We start from the raw sequence: 15,145 nt of genomic DNA, 5'->3' as shown, positions 1-15,145 counted from the left end.
TATATTATAGTAAAATGAAGAATATTAAGAGTATTAAAAATCAATCGACATGTGAATGATAAAAATTAATAAGTGATGAAGACCTCATTCGGTCAAAATGGATCTTTCAATTAGTACTTATCAATATTTTCGCACAAATCTCACAATTTTTATTAATAAAATACGACTCCAAAAAATTGATTATACTTTTAATAAAATTTTAGTAACATTTGGTGTTAAATTTTAATTCTTCGAAATTTATATTGTCCCATAATTACCACTATTTCAAAAGGTACAAGTTTTGACAATAGGAGAAAAATTCTCCGTGCGTATAAAATGTACATTTTAAACGAAAAAAATATTTGGCGCAGTTACCGTAAAGAAACGACGAATCGAGAAATTGCAAACGGCGAGTCGTGATAAAATGGACTACTTCTTTGTCGTTGTCACTTTTTCTCGCTCCCATTCGCGGCGAAGCTCCGTTACAAGCTACGTTAATATTCGCGCCGGCTCGATCTAGAACCAAATACCTATTCATCTGCTGGGTTACGAGAGAGCTTTGACGTAACGATTCCGCATTTGCAATCGAACGAGATGTTTCGGTAATGACCTAGGTAGCGACAATATTTTTGCGCGAATAAATACCCTTGTTATTTTTACACTAATTACTAAAACTATGTTAAAAACTGATCAGTTTTTAGAATACAGTTTTACCCTGAGAGATAAAATAATTGCTGTAATTTGACTATCATTTTCTATATCAATTACGCGTGCATAATTATGTTTATGATTGTTTTAATCGTGCAAATTGTAGCTACTAATTTTATAATGATTATGTAAATAGCTAATATTAAAAGAATAGATATACTCATAATTGCATTTACTATCAAAAAGTGTTTATTTTATTTTCATTACCCATATCTCTTTGGACACTTTTCTAATTAATTAATTTTAATTGACATTTAAAATTAACATAATTATTATAGTAAAATTTTTCATAATTGAAACCTATAAATATAATGTTATAAACTCTTTAACTATCATTATTTTACTATGCAATGCAATTAGAAATGCTAGAAACATTTATCTTTCATTGTAAGTATTACATTACGTTTTAAATATTTTTTGTGTCAATGTTTTTAAAATTAATATTGATATCGTTGCGTACCTAGACCTTTTTGTCGAAAAACGAAATTGTAAAAAATCCAAGTGTCAAATTTTTTTGTCAAAAACGAAGGTGTCGGTTTTCTTTCGGAATTGAAATTAGACGCGCGACCGATTGAATTACGCCGATCGCCGACATTCCATTTGTCTTGAAAAACGCCTTCTAAAACGCGACATCGCGGAAATGATGAAAGGATCTCTCGCGCGACGAAGGAAGAACAAAAAATGCCACTGCAAAGAGAAAGACTCCTCGCGTGTCGATCGAAAGACTCTAGACGTAAAAAAACTTTTACCTTCGATCGGCATCAGCATGTCTAACGCATCTCGTAACGATTCTCAGAGGCGTCGAGAGGTCGGGCATGGGGCGAACGGGAGGGAAACCCCGATCTCTCCATAAATGTATCCGTCGCGAATTTTGCAATTGGCATATCCATCGACCGGGATATCTGCTCCTATTCGCTCCTGTGTTATGCGCTTATATGTATATCCGCGCTTACGTAAAAGCGCGTCTCTCCTGACCGTTAGAGCTCAATGCTCACGACCGCTACATGCAGATCGGCCGCGGTGTCAGAGCGGCGATATTTCGCATGTGCATGCTCCCGATCTACCGGCGGCGGAGGAGGAGGGGTTTGCGCAGGGGAGGGACAGAGTACGCCCGTTACATTTTCAATAATTTCTTACGCAACCCGTCGAGAGACGCCGGGGAGTTGGAATCCTGCCGTCCGTCTAAATGCGATTCGACCGACTCAGCGACTCGATTCTGTTAATTTGCATGCCCCCCTCCCTTCCAGCGGACTCCCCATCTATTATATGTCATACATTTTTGGACGAGCTCTCCATAGAAATTTGTTGACCCGATGAAACATGTTGACCGGATGACCGCTCCAGCTCGCGCTGATAGAATTTCTAGAAGAACGATATTTTCTCACTTTACGAAGCAAGTAAAGAAGGGTAAGATGACGGCCTTAAGGTTTATCGATTTTTCCTATTTTCATAGTATTCATAGTATTCATTTATTTATTTAATAAAAAGGTTACACTGCGAGAAATAAAAAATATGAATGCATTAGTATGTGCGTTTTTAACTATAATATATCACGATTTTATTTAAAAACCGAAAGTATTTACTATAACTACGTCATTTCTTATAAACAAGTTACGCATGGGTGTACCTAATACATATTTCTTATTATATATTCACTTTTGTGGACCGATTGAAATCAAATAATAGATAATTTATTATTATTTAAAGCCTTTAGTGAGTTCAACATCGGGTCGGTATCTGTTGTTAATTTAGAAAAATTAGCGATTCGTCATCTTATCCCCCTTTTCACTACCTAATAATGTCTTCTCGCAAACTTTGATGGAAAGAGCTTTCTTTTAAAATTTTCCATCAAAATCATGATAGACGTACTCTGGGAAAAGCAGTTTTCCCAAAATACGGTTATAACCTACTTTGAGGCCCACGATTAAGTAATCAAAAATTATTTCAATTGCTCAAAACCATAATTTTACGTTTATTTTTCAAATTTGCCCAAATTAACTAAAAATTGCAATTAGTTATTCTACATATTTTAAAGATTTTGAAGTTATACTAGTTAAATCTCTCAATTAGTTCCGTTGATATTTCGTGACGCAAAGATAGTTTTTACTTAAGTAAGGCACTGACCAAAAAATTAAGTTGTTTAACTGCATAAAAAGGAAACGGTCAGAATTTTTCCTACAGTAAGGTTACGAATAATCCAAATAATTTGATTACTTAATCGTAGGCAGATTGGGTTATATTTATATTTTGGGAGAAAACTTTTTCTCAAAGTGAGAGATTCAAAATTTAATAAAATTTATTCTGTTTTATAATACGAATTTTATTTGTTATACTTTTTTAAATTTTAAAATTAAGCATATAGATAAAGTTAAGATCGCCTATTCGGTTTGCAGCGGAGGGAGGGGGGAGGGGGATTTTGGTGCTGAATTATAATTTCTCTATTAATTTAATTCTCAGCTTATATAAACTGTCCATATAATTTAAAATTAAAATTACAGTAAAATTCTTCGAAGTCCTGTTCTTCGAAGTGTTGTTCGCTGACAAGCATAACTTCGAGGGTAAATTCTAACTGTGAAAAAAAAAATTCTCTCTGAATCTCTAGACGATAAAATAGGAATTCAAATATAAATGGAATTATTCGATAGAGATCTGCCATAATAGCTTGGCTCCAGAAAGACCTTGTCCGAATAGCACGTGGGACAGTTACGAATAATGCGAAAATCTTTGGGTCATGTTTATTTCGTGACGATGCGAGTAGTCCTTGAATAGGACGCAGATCAGAGGTAAGTATGTCGTAATCGAGGATCGATGTTGTGCTCGCACGCGTTAGAGAGAACGACGATGGATTTTATCCGCGCCTTAAATTCCGCGCGCAAAAACGTCGGAGGGATGGACGACGTCGGGGGTGAAAGGGACAGAGTTTTCAACGCGCCGCGTTAGACCCAGACTCTACGATACTTCGCTCTTCGGTGGCGATCCTCGGAGCTATCCTCCTCCGCTGTCCTACAAATCCAGGTAAAAGGACGAGCGGGCTGCAAGGCAGGCGACCATCACCGTCATGCGTCTCGCCACCAATCTTATTCATTGCTAATCCGGACAACCTTGATTTTTGGTGCTGGTCGCCTTCGTATCTGGCTGCCTCGGAATATATCTGCCACACTTTTTATCGTCGACGCATCTATCTGCGACCAGATCGGCTGTGCGGCCATCAAAATCGGCCAGGAATAAACTTCAAACGTGCAGATCTTGACCGTGCATTGCGTAGCCCCAAGGAGAAGACATCCTCAGATCGTTTATCGTGAGTGACGATCAACGATGCGGTGAAAATTGACAGAGCGAAAACGATTCTACTTTTTTCTTCTTGTAATTTAAAATAGTACCGCGAAACGATCTTTCCCATTTGAAAATTTTCTTCTTTTACTGATTCGCCATTTTGGCGTTTCTTTAGTTATTCGGCGTTTATTAATATTGTAAGTAAGCACGGTAAAGAATATTAATTCACGCCATGTAATCGTGTTATTTCAATTCGTCCTTCATTGCTGTCGAGTACTTGACAAAAGTGTGTCATCGTGATATTTATCTCACTTTCTTCAGCTTCGCTTCTTCTCTCTCCGTAATAATCGTTTATGATTCATTTTTATTTTGACTATTAATAAAACACACACACACACACGCAATGTATTACGCAGCATCAAATGTATTTAATATTCTTTTTAAATATATATAATTATATAATATTAAAAAAAGAATGTTGGGCTGTATAATGCTGATAAAAGTTAAAATTTAAAAACTATAAGTGTCTCAGGTCTATATTATCTAATATATAAAATAAATGACATGTCAACTAATTAAAAATCAGTATTATTCGAGCAAATAAATTTTCATTGTATAAGATAAGTTCAACTATTGTACACACAAAATAACATAACTGTTAATCTTATTATACTTCCTAATCAGCGATAATCAATTTTAATCATAAATACGTTATGAAACTAATTAACAGAAAAATCACAACCGACATATAATTTGACTTGTAAAATAACGGTCTTAATTATGGGTTAAATTTGTAAAATTAAATATTTTACAAACATACATGCATATAAAATATTAATAAAATTTGTTTACATTTTCTTTTAATTATTGTAATTATGGAGTTATGAAATTATTAATTATAAAATTACTTTCTGAATCATTGCTGATATTTAGAAAAAATAAACACAAAATTATTAAACATCTTTGATAAGACTTTATAGAATTCCAAATTTTCTTACACAATCAAAATACGTATAAAATCTTTTTGTACTTAAAAAATTTCTAATATCAACTTCTTTTTATTATTATAAAATTGCTTTAGGCCTTCTTTATTTTAGCATTCTGCAAAATTTAAAGATACTTTTTAATAAAGCAAGGTCAGTAATTTCAAAGTTCTCTTAAGACGTTATCTACAAAATTATACTGATATTTGAAACGGCTGGCATTCAATATGACGACTAAAAGCAAAAACATTGTAAAACAAATATAAGATACATCAAAGAGTAATTGTAAAAACATTTAGACATGTTAGTGACACTGCCATAAATTTTCAAAAATCAAATTAGCGGATTTAACACAACGGACAACAACAATAAAGTAGCACATTTTTTCCCCATTTTAACATTTCAGGGAGTCTATTTATACAAAATTTCAATGTTTTAACGTGAATGTTTTCTATGAAAAAAAGCTTAATCAATAATTTATCGAAATTTGAACGGGTGGATATTAAACAACATGTAAAATTATTTTTATTTCTTTTACTGATTGTATGAACTAACAAAGAATACAACATTCTTCAGATTTTAGAGATATTTTAAGTTAAGTTTGGTTAAAAATGTTATTTGTATTTTTTTTAGTTTTTTAAAAATAAGTAGTAATATAAAGTAGCAACTCTGACAGAAATTTTTCTGTTAAAACCGGATTTGAAATTAGACTTGGCGCGAAATCGATTTTATGTGAAATGTCTCATATATATATATTTACGTGACTCATATAAACATACATGTATATACATATATGTAAAAAATATTAAAATTATTTTTATATAGAAAAAAATATTTAGATATAAAAAGCACAAACTCTAAATTAAACAAGTAAGAAAAACTATCTCTTTTTTAACAAAACTAGATTTTGATGCTATGATAATTTTATATTAATTATTAAATATATTTTTAAGTATTTTTTGGCATGTGTCAATATGGCTGCAATAATATTTTTCACAATAAATTTTTAACATTTTTTTAAAATATAATATTTATAACATTATTAAAATTTAATGTTTAAATTAATTTAAAATATTATTTCTAACTTAAATTTACAATTGTGTTTTAAGTTATATTGACATACAATTATAAAACTGAAAAATAAATGTAATAATATAAAATTATTATTGCGAAGAAAATGTTATAGTAAAAATTATTACGTATGATAGTATTACGGAATATAGAAAGAAATTTCAGAGAATTATAAGTGGTGTAAATATTATGATAATTTCATAAAAGAACACAGTAAAAGTTTGTTATAATTACTTAAAATAATTACTTTCTTAGTCTGCGCTTACTCTATTCACTATAATAATTTTTACTCTACAATTTTTTCCGTGTTGCACCAAGATCTGGTTCGACCACATAATATTTTCTCATATTTCTTATCAGGAATTCGGACGGAACCGGAACCGATAACCGTTTCATAATCGTTTTTTCCGGTCGGACCAAAATCGGAAACTAAATTGAAATTCTGTTAAATTTGAAACACCAAAATTGTAACCGGATTATTGATTTGTTTTCGATTTACGACTTTTTCGGTACATTTTCGGTTCTTACAATTTATTTTCTACAAATTTATACCAGTTATTTAAATTTTTTGTTCTTTTCTGACTGGTTTAATAATATTTTGATGATGACAGAAGCAATGCCATGATTACATCATGCGTGTTTCAAATGTAATACGCACCCCGCGTGATAAATGATAAACACAGAAGTTTTGCTTTGCTTTTGTGCTACGGTGGCGCTTATGGTTAAGGTCTATTTGATACTGCAAACGCTTTAAAGCATTTTTGATTGGTCAATTTGTAAAATTTTATGTTTTGATTGATCAATAAAATGCTTCTAAGTGTTTGTAGCATTGAATAGAACGCAGCCTATCACACACAGTAAAATATAGTGAATGAATAAAGATAATATTACTTATATGTATAATTATATTATATATAATTTTATTGCGTGTGTGCGTGCGTGCATGTGTGTGTGTGTGTGTGTGTGTGTGTGTGTGTTTTGCATATAAGTACTCTGTTTAATACAATTGTTTTACACAGTAAAAAAATTGTATTACACGGAGTACTTACATGCAAAACACACACACATACATACAATATTCATACAGACAGAGGCATAGTATAATCGTATATGTGTAGTTATATGTTCTAAATATAAATTTATTAATCACTTATTAATTATCATAAAACTATTAATCACATTAATTAAACAATATACATTAATTTTGTTTGCTACGTTTTACTGACAATTTTGCTTACAACCGTCTAACTATCCCCGTCTATTATTCTCATTTCTTTTGATCATCTTTTATTTTTTGTTTGTGGTGCAATTAGTTTATGGGGACAATGAAAATCAATCTTTGCCTCTATACATTCAATTATTTAAATTACACTTAAATATTATATATATATATATATATATATATATATATATTAAATATTACTAATTACTATTAAATTATTACTCATCAAGTAATATTAAAATTAAGAACCCGAACAGTAACCAAAAAACTCGTAATTTAAACGGTTTTGATTTCCTTTATTTGTCAAGAAATCGAAACTGAAACCGGTACAGTTTTTAAATATTTTATTAAACCGTAAGTGAAACCGAGCCATATTTTTTTTCGGTCCTTGCTTCTTATACATATTATTTACATATCAATCTAATATTCAATTTCTATTTCTTTAAAATTAAAGGATTATATGATACATCATACGTGAACTACGTGTTAAACATGTTAGGATAATATCAATTTCGACAAAATACAATTAGATATGCCAATTAAATCAGATAGATCTATTGAAGATGATTATCGAATTGTATGCTATATATATAAATAAAAAACAAACTGATATTTACAAACCAAATACGATAGGATTATATATATATTTCTTATTGAATTCGTATTGAATTTTTTTTGACAAGGTGAAAGATTGGGAATTTCTAAACTACTCTTCCTCCTGAATCTTATTCGCCTATTCTCACGTGTTGAAATCACGGCAAGTGTCGCGTGCTTCGAACGGATTCCTGCGCTACGAGAGGGATCGCGTACGAAAGCGAAATGAAAAATCGTCCCGACGACGACGGGAACGACGGCGACAACGACGACAAGGAGGAGGAGAAGGAGGACGATGGCGATGAGAGCGGTGGCGAGCTTCCGGCCGTGACTCGCAAACGGAGAAGAGGGCTTTCCCGTTATGCGCCTCGTCTCTAGAGTTGATTTGGCGAGCTGGGCAGCGGCGGCGGGCGGAGAGGCCGGTACCGCTAGCTTCCCAGAAATCGACTCTCGATAATACGACTTGATACGGATGAAGTAATCTCTCTACTGTCGCGGTGAGTGAGAGGGAAAAAAACCCGCGGCATTGACCGGTGGGGGATCGTGTGCCGGGAGGACCCGCCGGCGGAGAACAGGGGCATATACGCACCACCATAACTCTTGTGCCTTATTCATTAATTCAACTTCTCAACAAATTCGAGAGATATATTCTTCTTCCTTATCTAAACCCTTTGATTAGATTTATTTTTAACTCGCATATTTCTCAGGTCGTAATACACATTCGGAAGTTGAATTCTGGCTTTGTTTATGGAGCATGTCAGAAACGGAACTTGCAAAATAGTGAGTAGCATTGTTTTTTGTATATGTAAAAATTTTCTTTTAGAATTTATTAAAAATTATAGAAGAAAATCATTATTTTTAAAAAAATTATTAAAATTATTATAAGTTTAGAAGAAAATTTATTTAAATTTTAGTAAAACTCTATAATTAAAATATATAATATAAAATTTTATAATATTATAAAACAGTTTTAAAATTGTATTTTGTATAGTATTATAAAATTGTATTATAAAATCATTCGAAGTCCATGTCTCTATCATGATTCGGAGGGTATAAATAAAAGCTTCTCTCCATGTAGAATAATCTCACATTTCTTTTTTTTATATCCACAGAATAGAAAATGTAAAGATGTTAATCTCAAGCAGGGGAATATTATTTTTTCTTTAAATAACTTTCCTCATTGTAATTATGTGTATATATATACGTTGCATATATGCTCCATTCTTCCGAGGAAAATTCGGCCAACCCGCGTTTACTTTCCGCGTAAAAATACTTACGGTAAACTAAATTAATATGGATGAAAGGAAAAAAAAGATATCATTAGACTTGTATATTTTACTTCCTTCTCGTCGAATAAAATACATTCGCATAGTTGTCTCACGATTACATAACGCCATCCAGTAGCTTTTTCTGAGACGAATTTCGAATTCAAGATCAAAGATTGAATTTTCCCGATGAGAAAAGCCGTTCCAGACGTAAACAAAGTCGTCTGCCGTCTCAAGTAAGTGTGACAACGCGGAGGAAAAGTGTTTCACAAAAATAACTACCGCTATGTATAGCAAAGTATGCATAATATGTAAAATGTTTGTTTTTTTACATACAATGTCAAAAGTGAATATAATCAAATTTAATTTTTCACGTGCTATATGCTGTTCGTAACAATGACAAACAGCATTTATTCGATCCCGAGGATAAACGTGTATTTTATGATTAAACTTGGATGATGAAAACGAAAAATCAATCTCCATTCTTATTCTTTTTCTCGACGCTCAGGGGATTCATTATTTACCTTCTTGTCGGGCGATTCCGTTCTCGCATACCTTTTTAAAGAGTTCGAAATGTCGACTGTGGTTAAACCGACCAATTGGACAACTATGTGAAAAAGGTAGCTTCGTTCTCCGTCCACGTACCCCGTGGTGTACCAAAAGCGATTCCGTTCGATCCCCGACTCCGACATTCGTCTTGACCGCAAGTAGATCGGGTGGTACCGGCGATCGAGTCGGTCCCGGCGCAGCTGCGAGTACGCGCAGCATACGCTCGCACACTACCATCTTCGCTGCCAGAAAACCCGATGGCACCTTAAGGAGAGAAGACAAGGGCAAGAAGCGTCCCTTCGTTTGCACGGCCTGGGCCCTACCTGGCCGATTGCTCTCCCCACTTTCTCCTCTAACACCCGTCCCTACCACTACGTAGGTAGTTTGCTCTTTGCTCCATCGCCTCCGGGGCCCTTTTCCTTTCCCTCTTTCCCCGGCGGTCCCGCGATCATCCCTCCGTCTTCTCGTCTCTGCTTTCCTCTGGCTCTTCTCCCTCTGCTCTCTGCGGGCTACGGATCCTACCAACCTATACGCGAGTATGTCCTTTCAGGTTTTCTTGAAATTTGTCTCTGTTTAAGCAGAGGCAGAGGGGTACGTTCTTACGAGAGTGTCCACCTCCTCCTCCTCCTCCTCCTCCTCCTCCTCTTTCTCGTCTTCCTCCACCTCTATCGCCACCACCACCTTTTCCTCCTCCTTCCCTCCCTCCTCCTGTTGCCTATCTCGTCTCAACACGAATCCATATGTATGGGGTTGAGGCGCACAGTGCTCGACGCAAATGTGCTGACTACATTACGCCCGGCTATATAAGATAGCCGGACAACCATCCTATCCCCACAGACCGAGTCAGATCGGCGAACCGTTCACAAACGGGCCACAGGGAGCTTGCGTCTCGATCGGCCGATACTCGTTCGCGGTGGAAACATCACATTTGAGATTGTCTTGTGGAAGAGTCGACTATTGTTGACATTTCCGGCGAAGTGAGCAAGAAACTACTGCGGGATCGTCTTTTTGAAGGATCGTCTTATCGAAGAGGCAGTTCAATTATCAAGAACGCAACACGTGCTTCGATCTAAAAAAAATCTATATCTTGCAGAAAGGGTAATTAAAGTTTTGAAAGCGAATAATTCGAACAGCACGTCTCAACAGTAAAATATATCCACCGGATCATTGAGGGAAATATTCTTGTACAACGTCAGAAAAAAAGTGAAGAGAGAAGTGTAAAGGAAGAAAAAGAAGGAGGAAGAGGCAGAAGATTCTCTTCATTGGAAAAAACTGTGATTGTGTCAAGGGATGATTTTTATCAGCGCCACGACGTACTTCCTGCTCTCTATCGTTCTGATGGCCTTGGTCTTGATTGCGATAGACCACGCCAGATCAAAGAAGAAAAAGCTGAAGAAATTATACGATGGCGTAGAATCATCCGAGCTACTAGAAGCTCCTGGACCGAAGCCATGGCCAGTTCTGGGCTCTCTTCATATTTTGGGACGCTACGACGTGCCTTACAAGGCCTTCGGCGACCTCGTCAAGGCCTACAATAGCCAGGTGATCAAGCTCAAGATGGGATCTCTACCTTGTGTAGTCGTCAATGGATTGGAGAACATTAAAGAGGTCTTGGTCACCAAGGGCCACCACTTCGATTCTAGGCCAAACTTTATTAGATATCATCTCCTCTTCTGTGGCAACAAAGAGAACTGTAAGCACTCATTTCTACCTCTATTTCTGCGAGCTTTTCTTAAAAAGTTAATTTATAGAAATTATTTTCATTTTTTTATTTTTATAATAAGTCAAATTAATTAATATTAATAAAAATCTTGACTGAAAAACTGTGGGATAGATTTGCGACATTTTATGCATTTTTAAGCAACTTTAAAAATAATTTATTATCCTATCGATATTAATAATTAATAAACCGAATGGAAATGATCAGTGATCAGTTAACGCTCTTTAGTAAATGGCTTGTCTACACAGAAATCGATTACGCTCGCGCAAATGCAACGAATCACTCTCTCAGCGGTTTGGGTCACGTTGTGATGCATGTTTTCCGATCAGGGAGTCCGGCAGAGAGATCAGAAATTCCGGTTGATTGCAGTTTGTCATTCACCGATACAGCGCGATGAATCATCCGATTACAGCGTCGGTCGAAAGCCATCCGCGGCTTGCTGTAGCATTTCGTGCACGGGAGCTTTTGGAAAAAAAAAAGGGACTCGTACACTAATGACCTTGTCGCGCGAAACACGTGAGCGCACGTATTCACATTGGGTGTACATAACTCGTGCGTACGCACGATATACGCGCCGAAACTCGTGCTAAGGTCAGTGGGTGTGAGAAGCGGTACCAAGTGCAGGCGGAAAAGGTCACGGTACCACTTTCACGCGTTCCTGGCTCACCCGGCAGCCGACAAATAGGATCAAGGCTGATTCATCGGAATCGCCACCGTCGCCGTCGCCGTCGCCGTCGTCATGCCTCTCGCGATCCAAGACGATCGCATTAACCCTTTCCATTGCGCGTTCGTGTACACCGCGGTGCGAAATATTTTATTTCCATGCGCATTGCACTTATCACAGGCGTCGGCGGCTCTTAATACAGTCGCCTTAATAAAGTTTTCTGTTTGGAATAAATATTATATCGCAGTTAATCCCTCGATGACTTTTTTTCGTCACGCGCAAGTTAACGATGTGTCAGCCTGTACTAACCTTTCTCACATTTACGTGTTCTCACGTTACCTTTCTCATGTTTACATATGATACTTTAATTTTGCCGTCGTTACACATGCAATACGTGTTTCGTTCGATCGTTTGTTATTAATAAATCTGAAATACATTTCTAACTGTATGTAAACTACTATGAAAACACAATATTTGCTGTAAGAAAAACATTCAAAAATTAAGTGTAATTTGTTCATTCCGATTTGATAACGTTCGCCGGATTACTATGGAAAAACAGACGGCGAGAGAGGAAGGACGGAGCTCTGCACGCTCTTCAGGTTCTCGGGCATCCTGGCATGGATGACGAGAAACCGGGTCACTTCCTGCTGCCGTCTTCTCTCCCGCTTCGATTTCAAGCGTGTTGAACGGCGAATCAATTTTCTGCCATATTCGCTGCCGGGGAATTGATGCCGCGTCGTCTAGCTGAGTTCGCGTTACATTTCCGCGTACGCGGTGCGTGCGAGGTGTACGAAGAAAGGGAGCGTGTGCAAATTTTTTCACCTCGCGAAGCGTTTCGAAATGCTTAATGTTACGCGCGTTGAGATGGTAACAAGGCCAAGTTCAACACCGTCGCCGGTCGTGCTGATTGTCCTTTTCTTGATTTGGTTATTTGAGCCGCGATACATTCATGGAATATATACATTTACCATCGCAGCGTCCCGACACGGCGTCAGCTGTTTCCGTTGCTGATCGCTATAAATTGCGACGCAATAAAATCAAATCGATGCTACATACCAGAAAAATATTTGGAGATTATGTTAAACACAGAAAGAAAAAGGAAAAAGAAAAATACGGCTATATCTTTTAAGTATATTTTTCTCACAAAACAAATTAAAATACGGGAGTTTTTTTACCGAATCAATTCTCAGTGTCAACGCGAACTGAGCGTTTGTCTGAAACAGGATGGCGATTAAATCACTCTTCCTCTTTCTTACAGCTTTAGCATTCTGCAACTGGTCAGACGTGCAAAAGACGCGAAGGGAGATGCTGCGAGGGCATACTTTCCCGCGCGCCTTCACCACGCGGTACAACCAGTTGAACGGCATCATCGGCGGTGAAATGGACTGGCTGATTAACCACTTGACCGGCATCTCTGGTATCAGCCTCCACGCCAAGCCACTGATCATGCACACGTGCGCGAACATCTTTATCAAGTACTTTTGCTCGCGGAGCTTCGACCTTGATCACGGTCCCTTCCGCGAGATGATCGAAAACTTCGACAAGGTCTTCTACGAAGTTAACCAAGGATACGCCGCGGATTTCATGCCGTTCCTGATGCCGCTTCATCAGCGCAACATGACAAGGATGGCGAATTGGAGCCACGAAATCAGAAAATTTGTGGAGGAGAATATAATTGGCGATCGTCTGACCAGCTGGAAGTCAGTCATACCGGAGGTGGACTACGTGGACTGCCTGATAAATCACATCAAAACTGACGCCGAACCTAAGATGACTTGGGAAATGGCGATGTTCGCGCTGGAAGATATTATCGGAGGTCACTCGGCGGTTGGCAATCTCCTCGTCAAGATTCTTGGATACCTGGTTACTAGACCGCACGTACAGAAAATAGCGCAGATGGAAATTGACGGAATTGAAACCTCGGGCGAGTTTGTCGGACTGGAGAATAGAGGAAGCATGCCTTACACGGAAGCCATCATTCTTGAAGCGATTAGGTTGATCGCCAGTCCGATCGTGCCACATGTCGCCAATCAAAACAGCTCAATAGCCGGTGAGTAATTTTTTCTTACGATATATTATTATTAAAACAGACGTTATGTAATTTTTATCTCGACAACTTTTATAATTTACAGAAATTTATGAAACTGCAAACACAAAATTTACAAATCTCCATATTATTCATGAATTTTATTGATTTTAAGTAATTTTGACATAGCAACATATTTATTAATATAATCAAAATTGTAACAATCTTTTGTTGATTTTTGTTTGAATTCTATTCTTCCATTCTAGGCTACAAGATAGAAAAGGACACGTTTATTTTCCTGAACAACTATGACCTAAATATGTCGGATGAGTTGTGGACCTCTCCCGAAGAGTTTATACCGGCAAGATTCGTGCAGAGCGGCAAACTGCTGAAGCCGGAACATTTCCTGCCGTTCGGTGGCGGCCGAAGGTCCTGCATGGGCTACAAAATGGTCCAATATATCAGTTTCTCGACGATAGCCACTTTGCTAAAGAACTTTAACATATTACCGGTGGAGAAGGAAAACTACAAGGTTCCCATCGGCAATCTAGCACTTCCGGAGAATACGTTTAATTTCCGTTTCGAGAGACGGTAGGATAGGAAGCGCGACAATGAGAAAGAATGAGTTCGGTCGAATCGGTGAAATTGGAGGACGCGACTTTGATTTCTCGTCCGCGGCTCGACCACGAGCTGGGCTCCTGAAGACTTTGCCGCTTATGCGGAACATCAGCAATCAAAGAAAGAGAGAAAGAGAGAGAAAGAGAGAGAGGGAGAGAGAAAGAGAGAGAGAGAGAGAGAGAGAGAGATCGGTTAGATTCAAGTGAAAGACAAGTTTTGTAAGACAAGTGTCTTGCACACTGGCGGAGTTTTTTAAATTAATTACGCATAACGGAGGACCAGCAGCTAAAAAGAGGCTTTTGACTCCAACGAAGCTTTATTATGTTAGGAAACGTTATATACGAGAACGAGTGGAAGATGTTCGATCTCCGGCGCTAACAGAGGTTTACTGACATTATTAGAACATTAAGGTAGTTAATTGGATCGTTCCTCGACTTACGCTCTAGGCGCAAATATGCCTGCGAAGCCCAGTT

At 36.9% G+C, this 15,145-nt stretch overlaps 1 protein-coding gene across 1 annotated transcript; it reads left to right on the top strand.

Annotated features, from left to right (window-relative positions):
• The first annotated feature begins 10,431 nt into the window (after nt 1-10,431).
• Nucleotides 10,432-14,787, top strand: LOC105835338 (cytochrome P450 307a1). Its single transcript, XM_012678501.3, has 3 exons — nt 10,432-11,337; nt 13,287-14,078; nt 14,321-14,787. Exons 1-3 carry the CDS (start codon nt 10,935-10,937, stop codon nt 14,647-14,649), a joined length of 1,524 nt encoding a protein of 507 aa, XP_012533955.1. The 5' UTR covers nt 10,432-10,934; the 3' UTR covers nt 14,650-14,787.
• The last annotated feature ends 358 nt before the right edge of the window (nt 14,788-15,145 follow it).

Source organism: Monomorium pharaonis, chromosome 9, assembly GCF_013373865.1.
Source record: "Monomorium pharaonis isolate MP-MQ-018 chromosome 9, ASM1337386v2, whole genome shotgun sequence".
Lineage (NCBI taxonomy): Eukaryota > Metazoa > Arthropoda > Insecta > Hymenoptera > Formicidae > Monomorium > Monomorium pharaonis.
The sequence above is the reverse complement of the archived record's forward strand: the minus strand, read 5'-3'. Positions and strand labels throughout refer to the sequence as shown.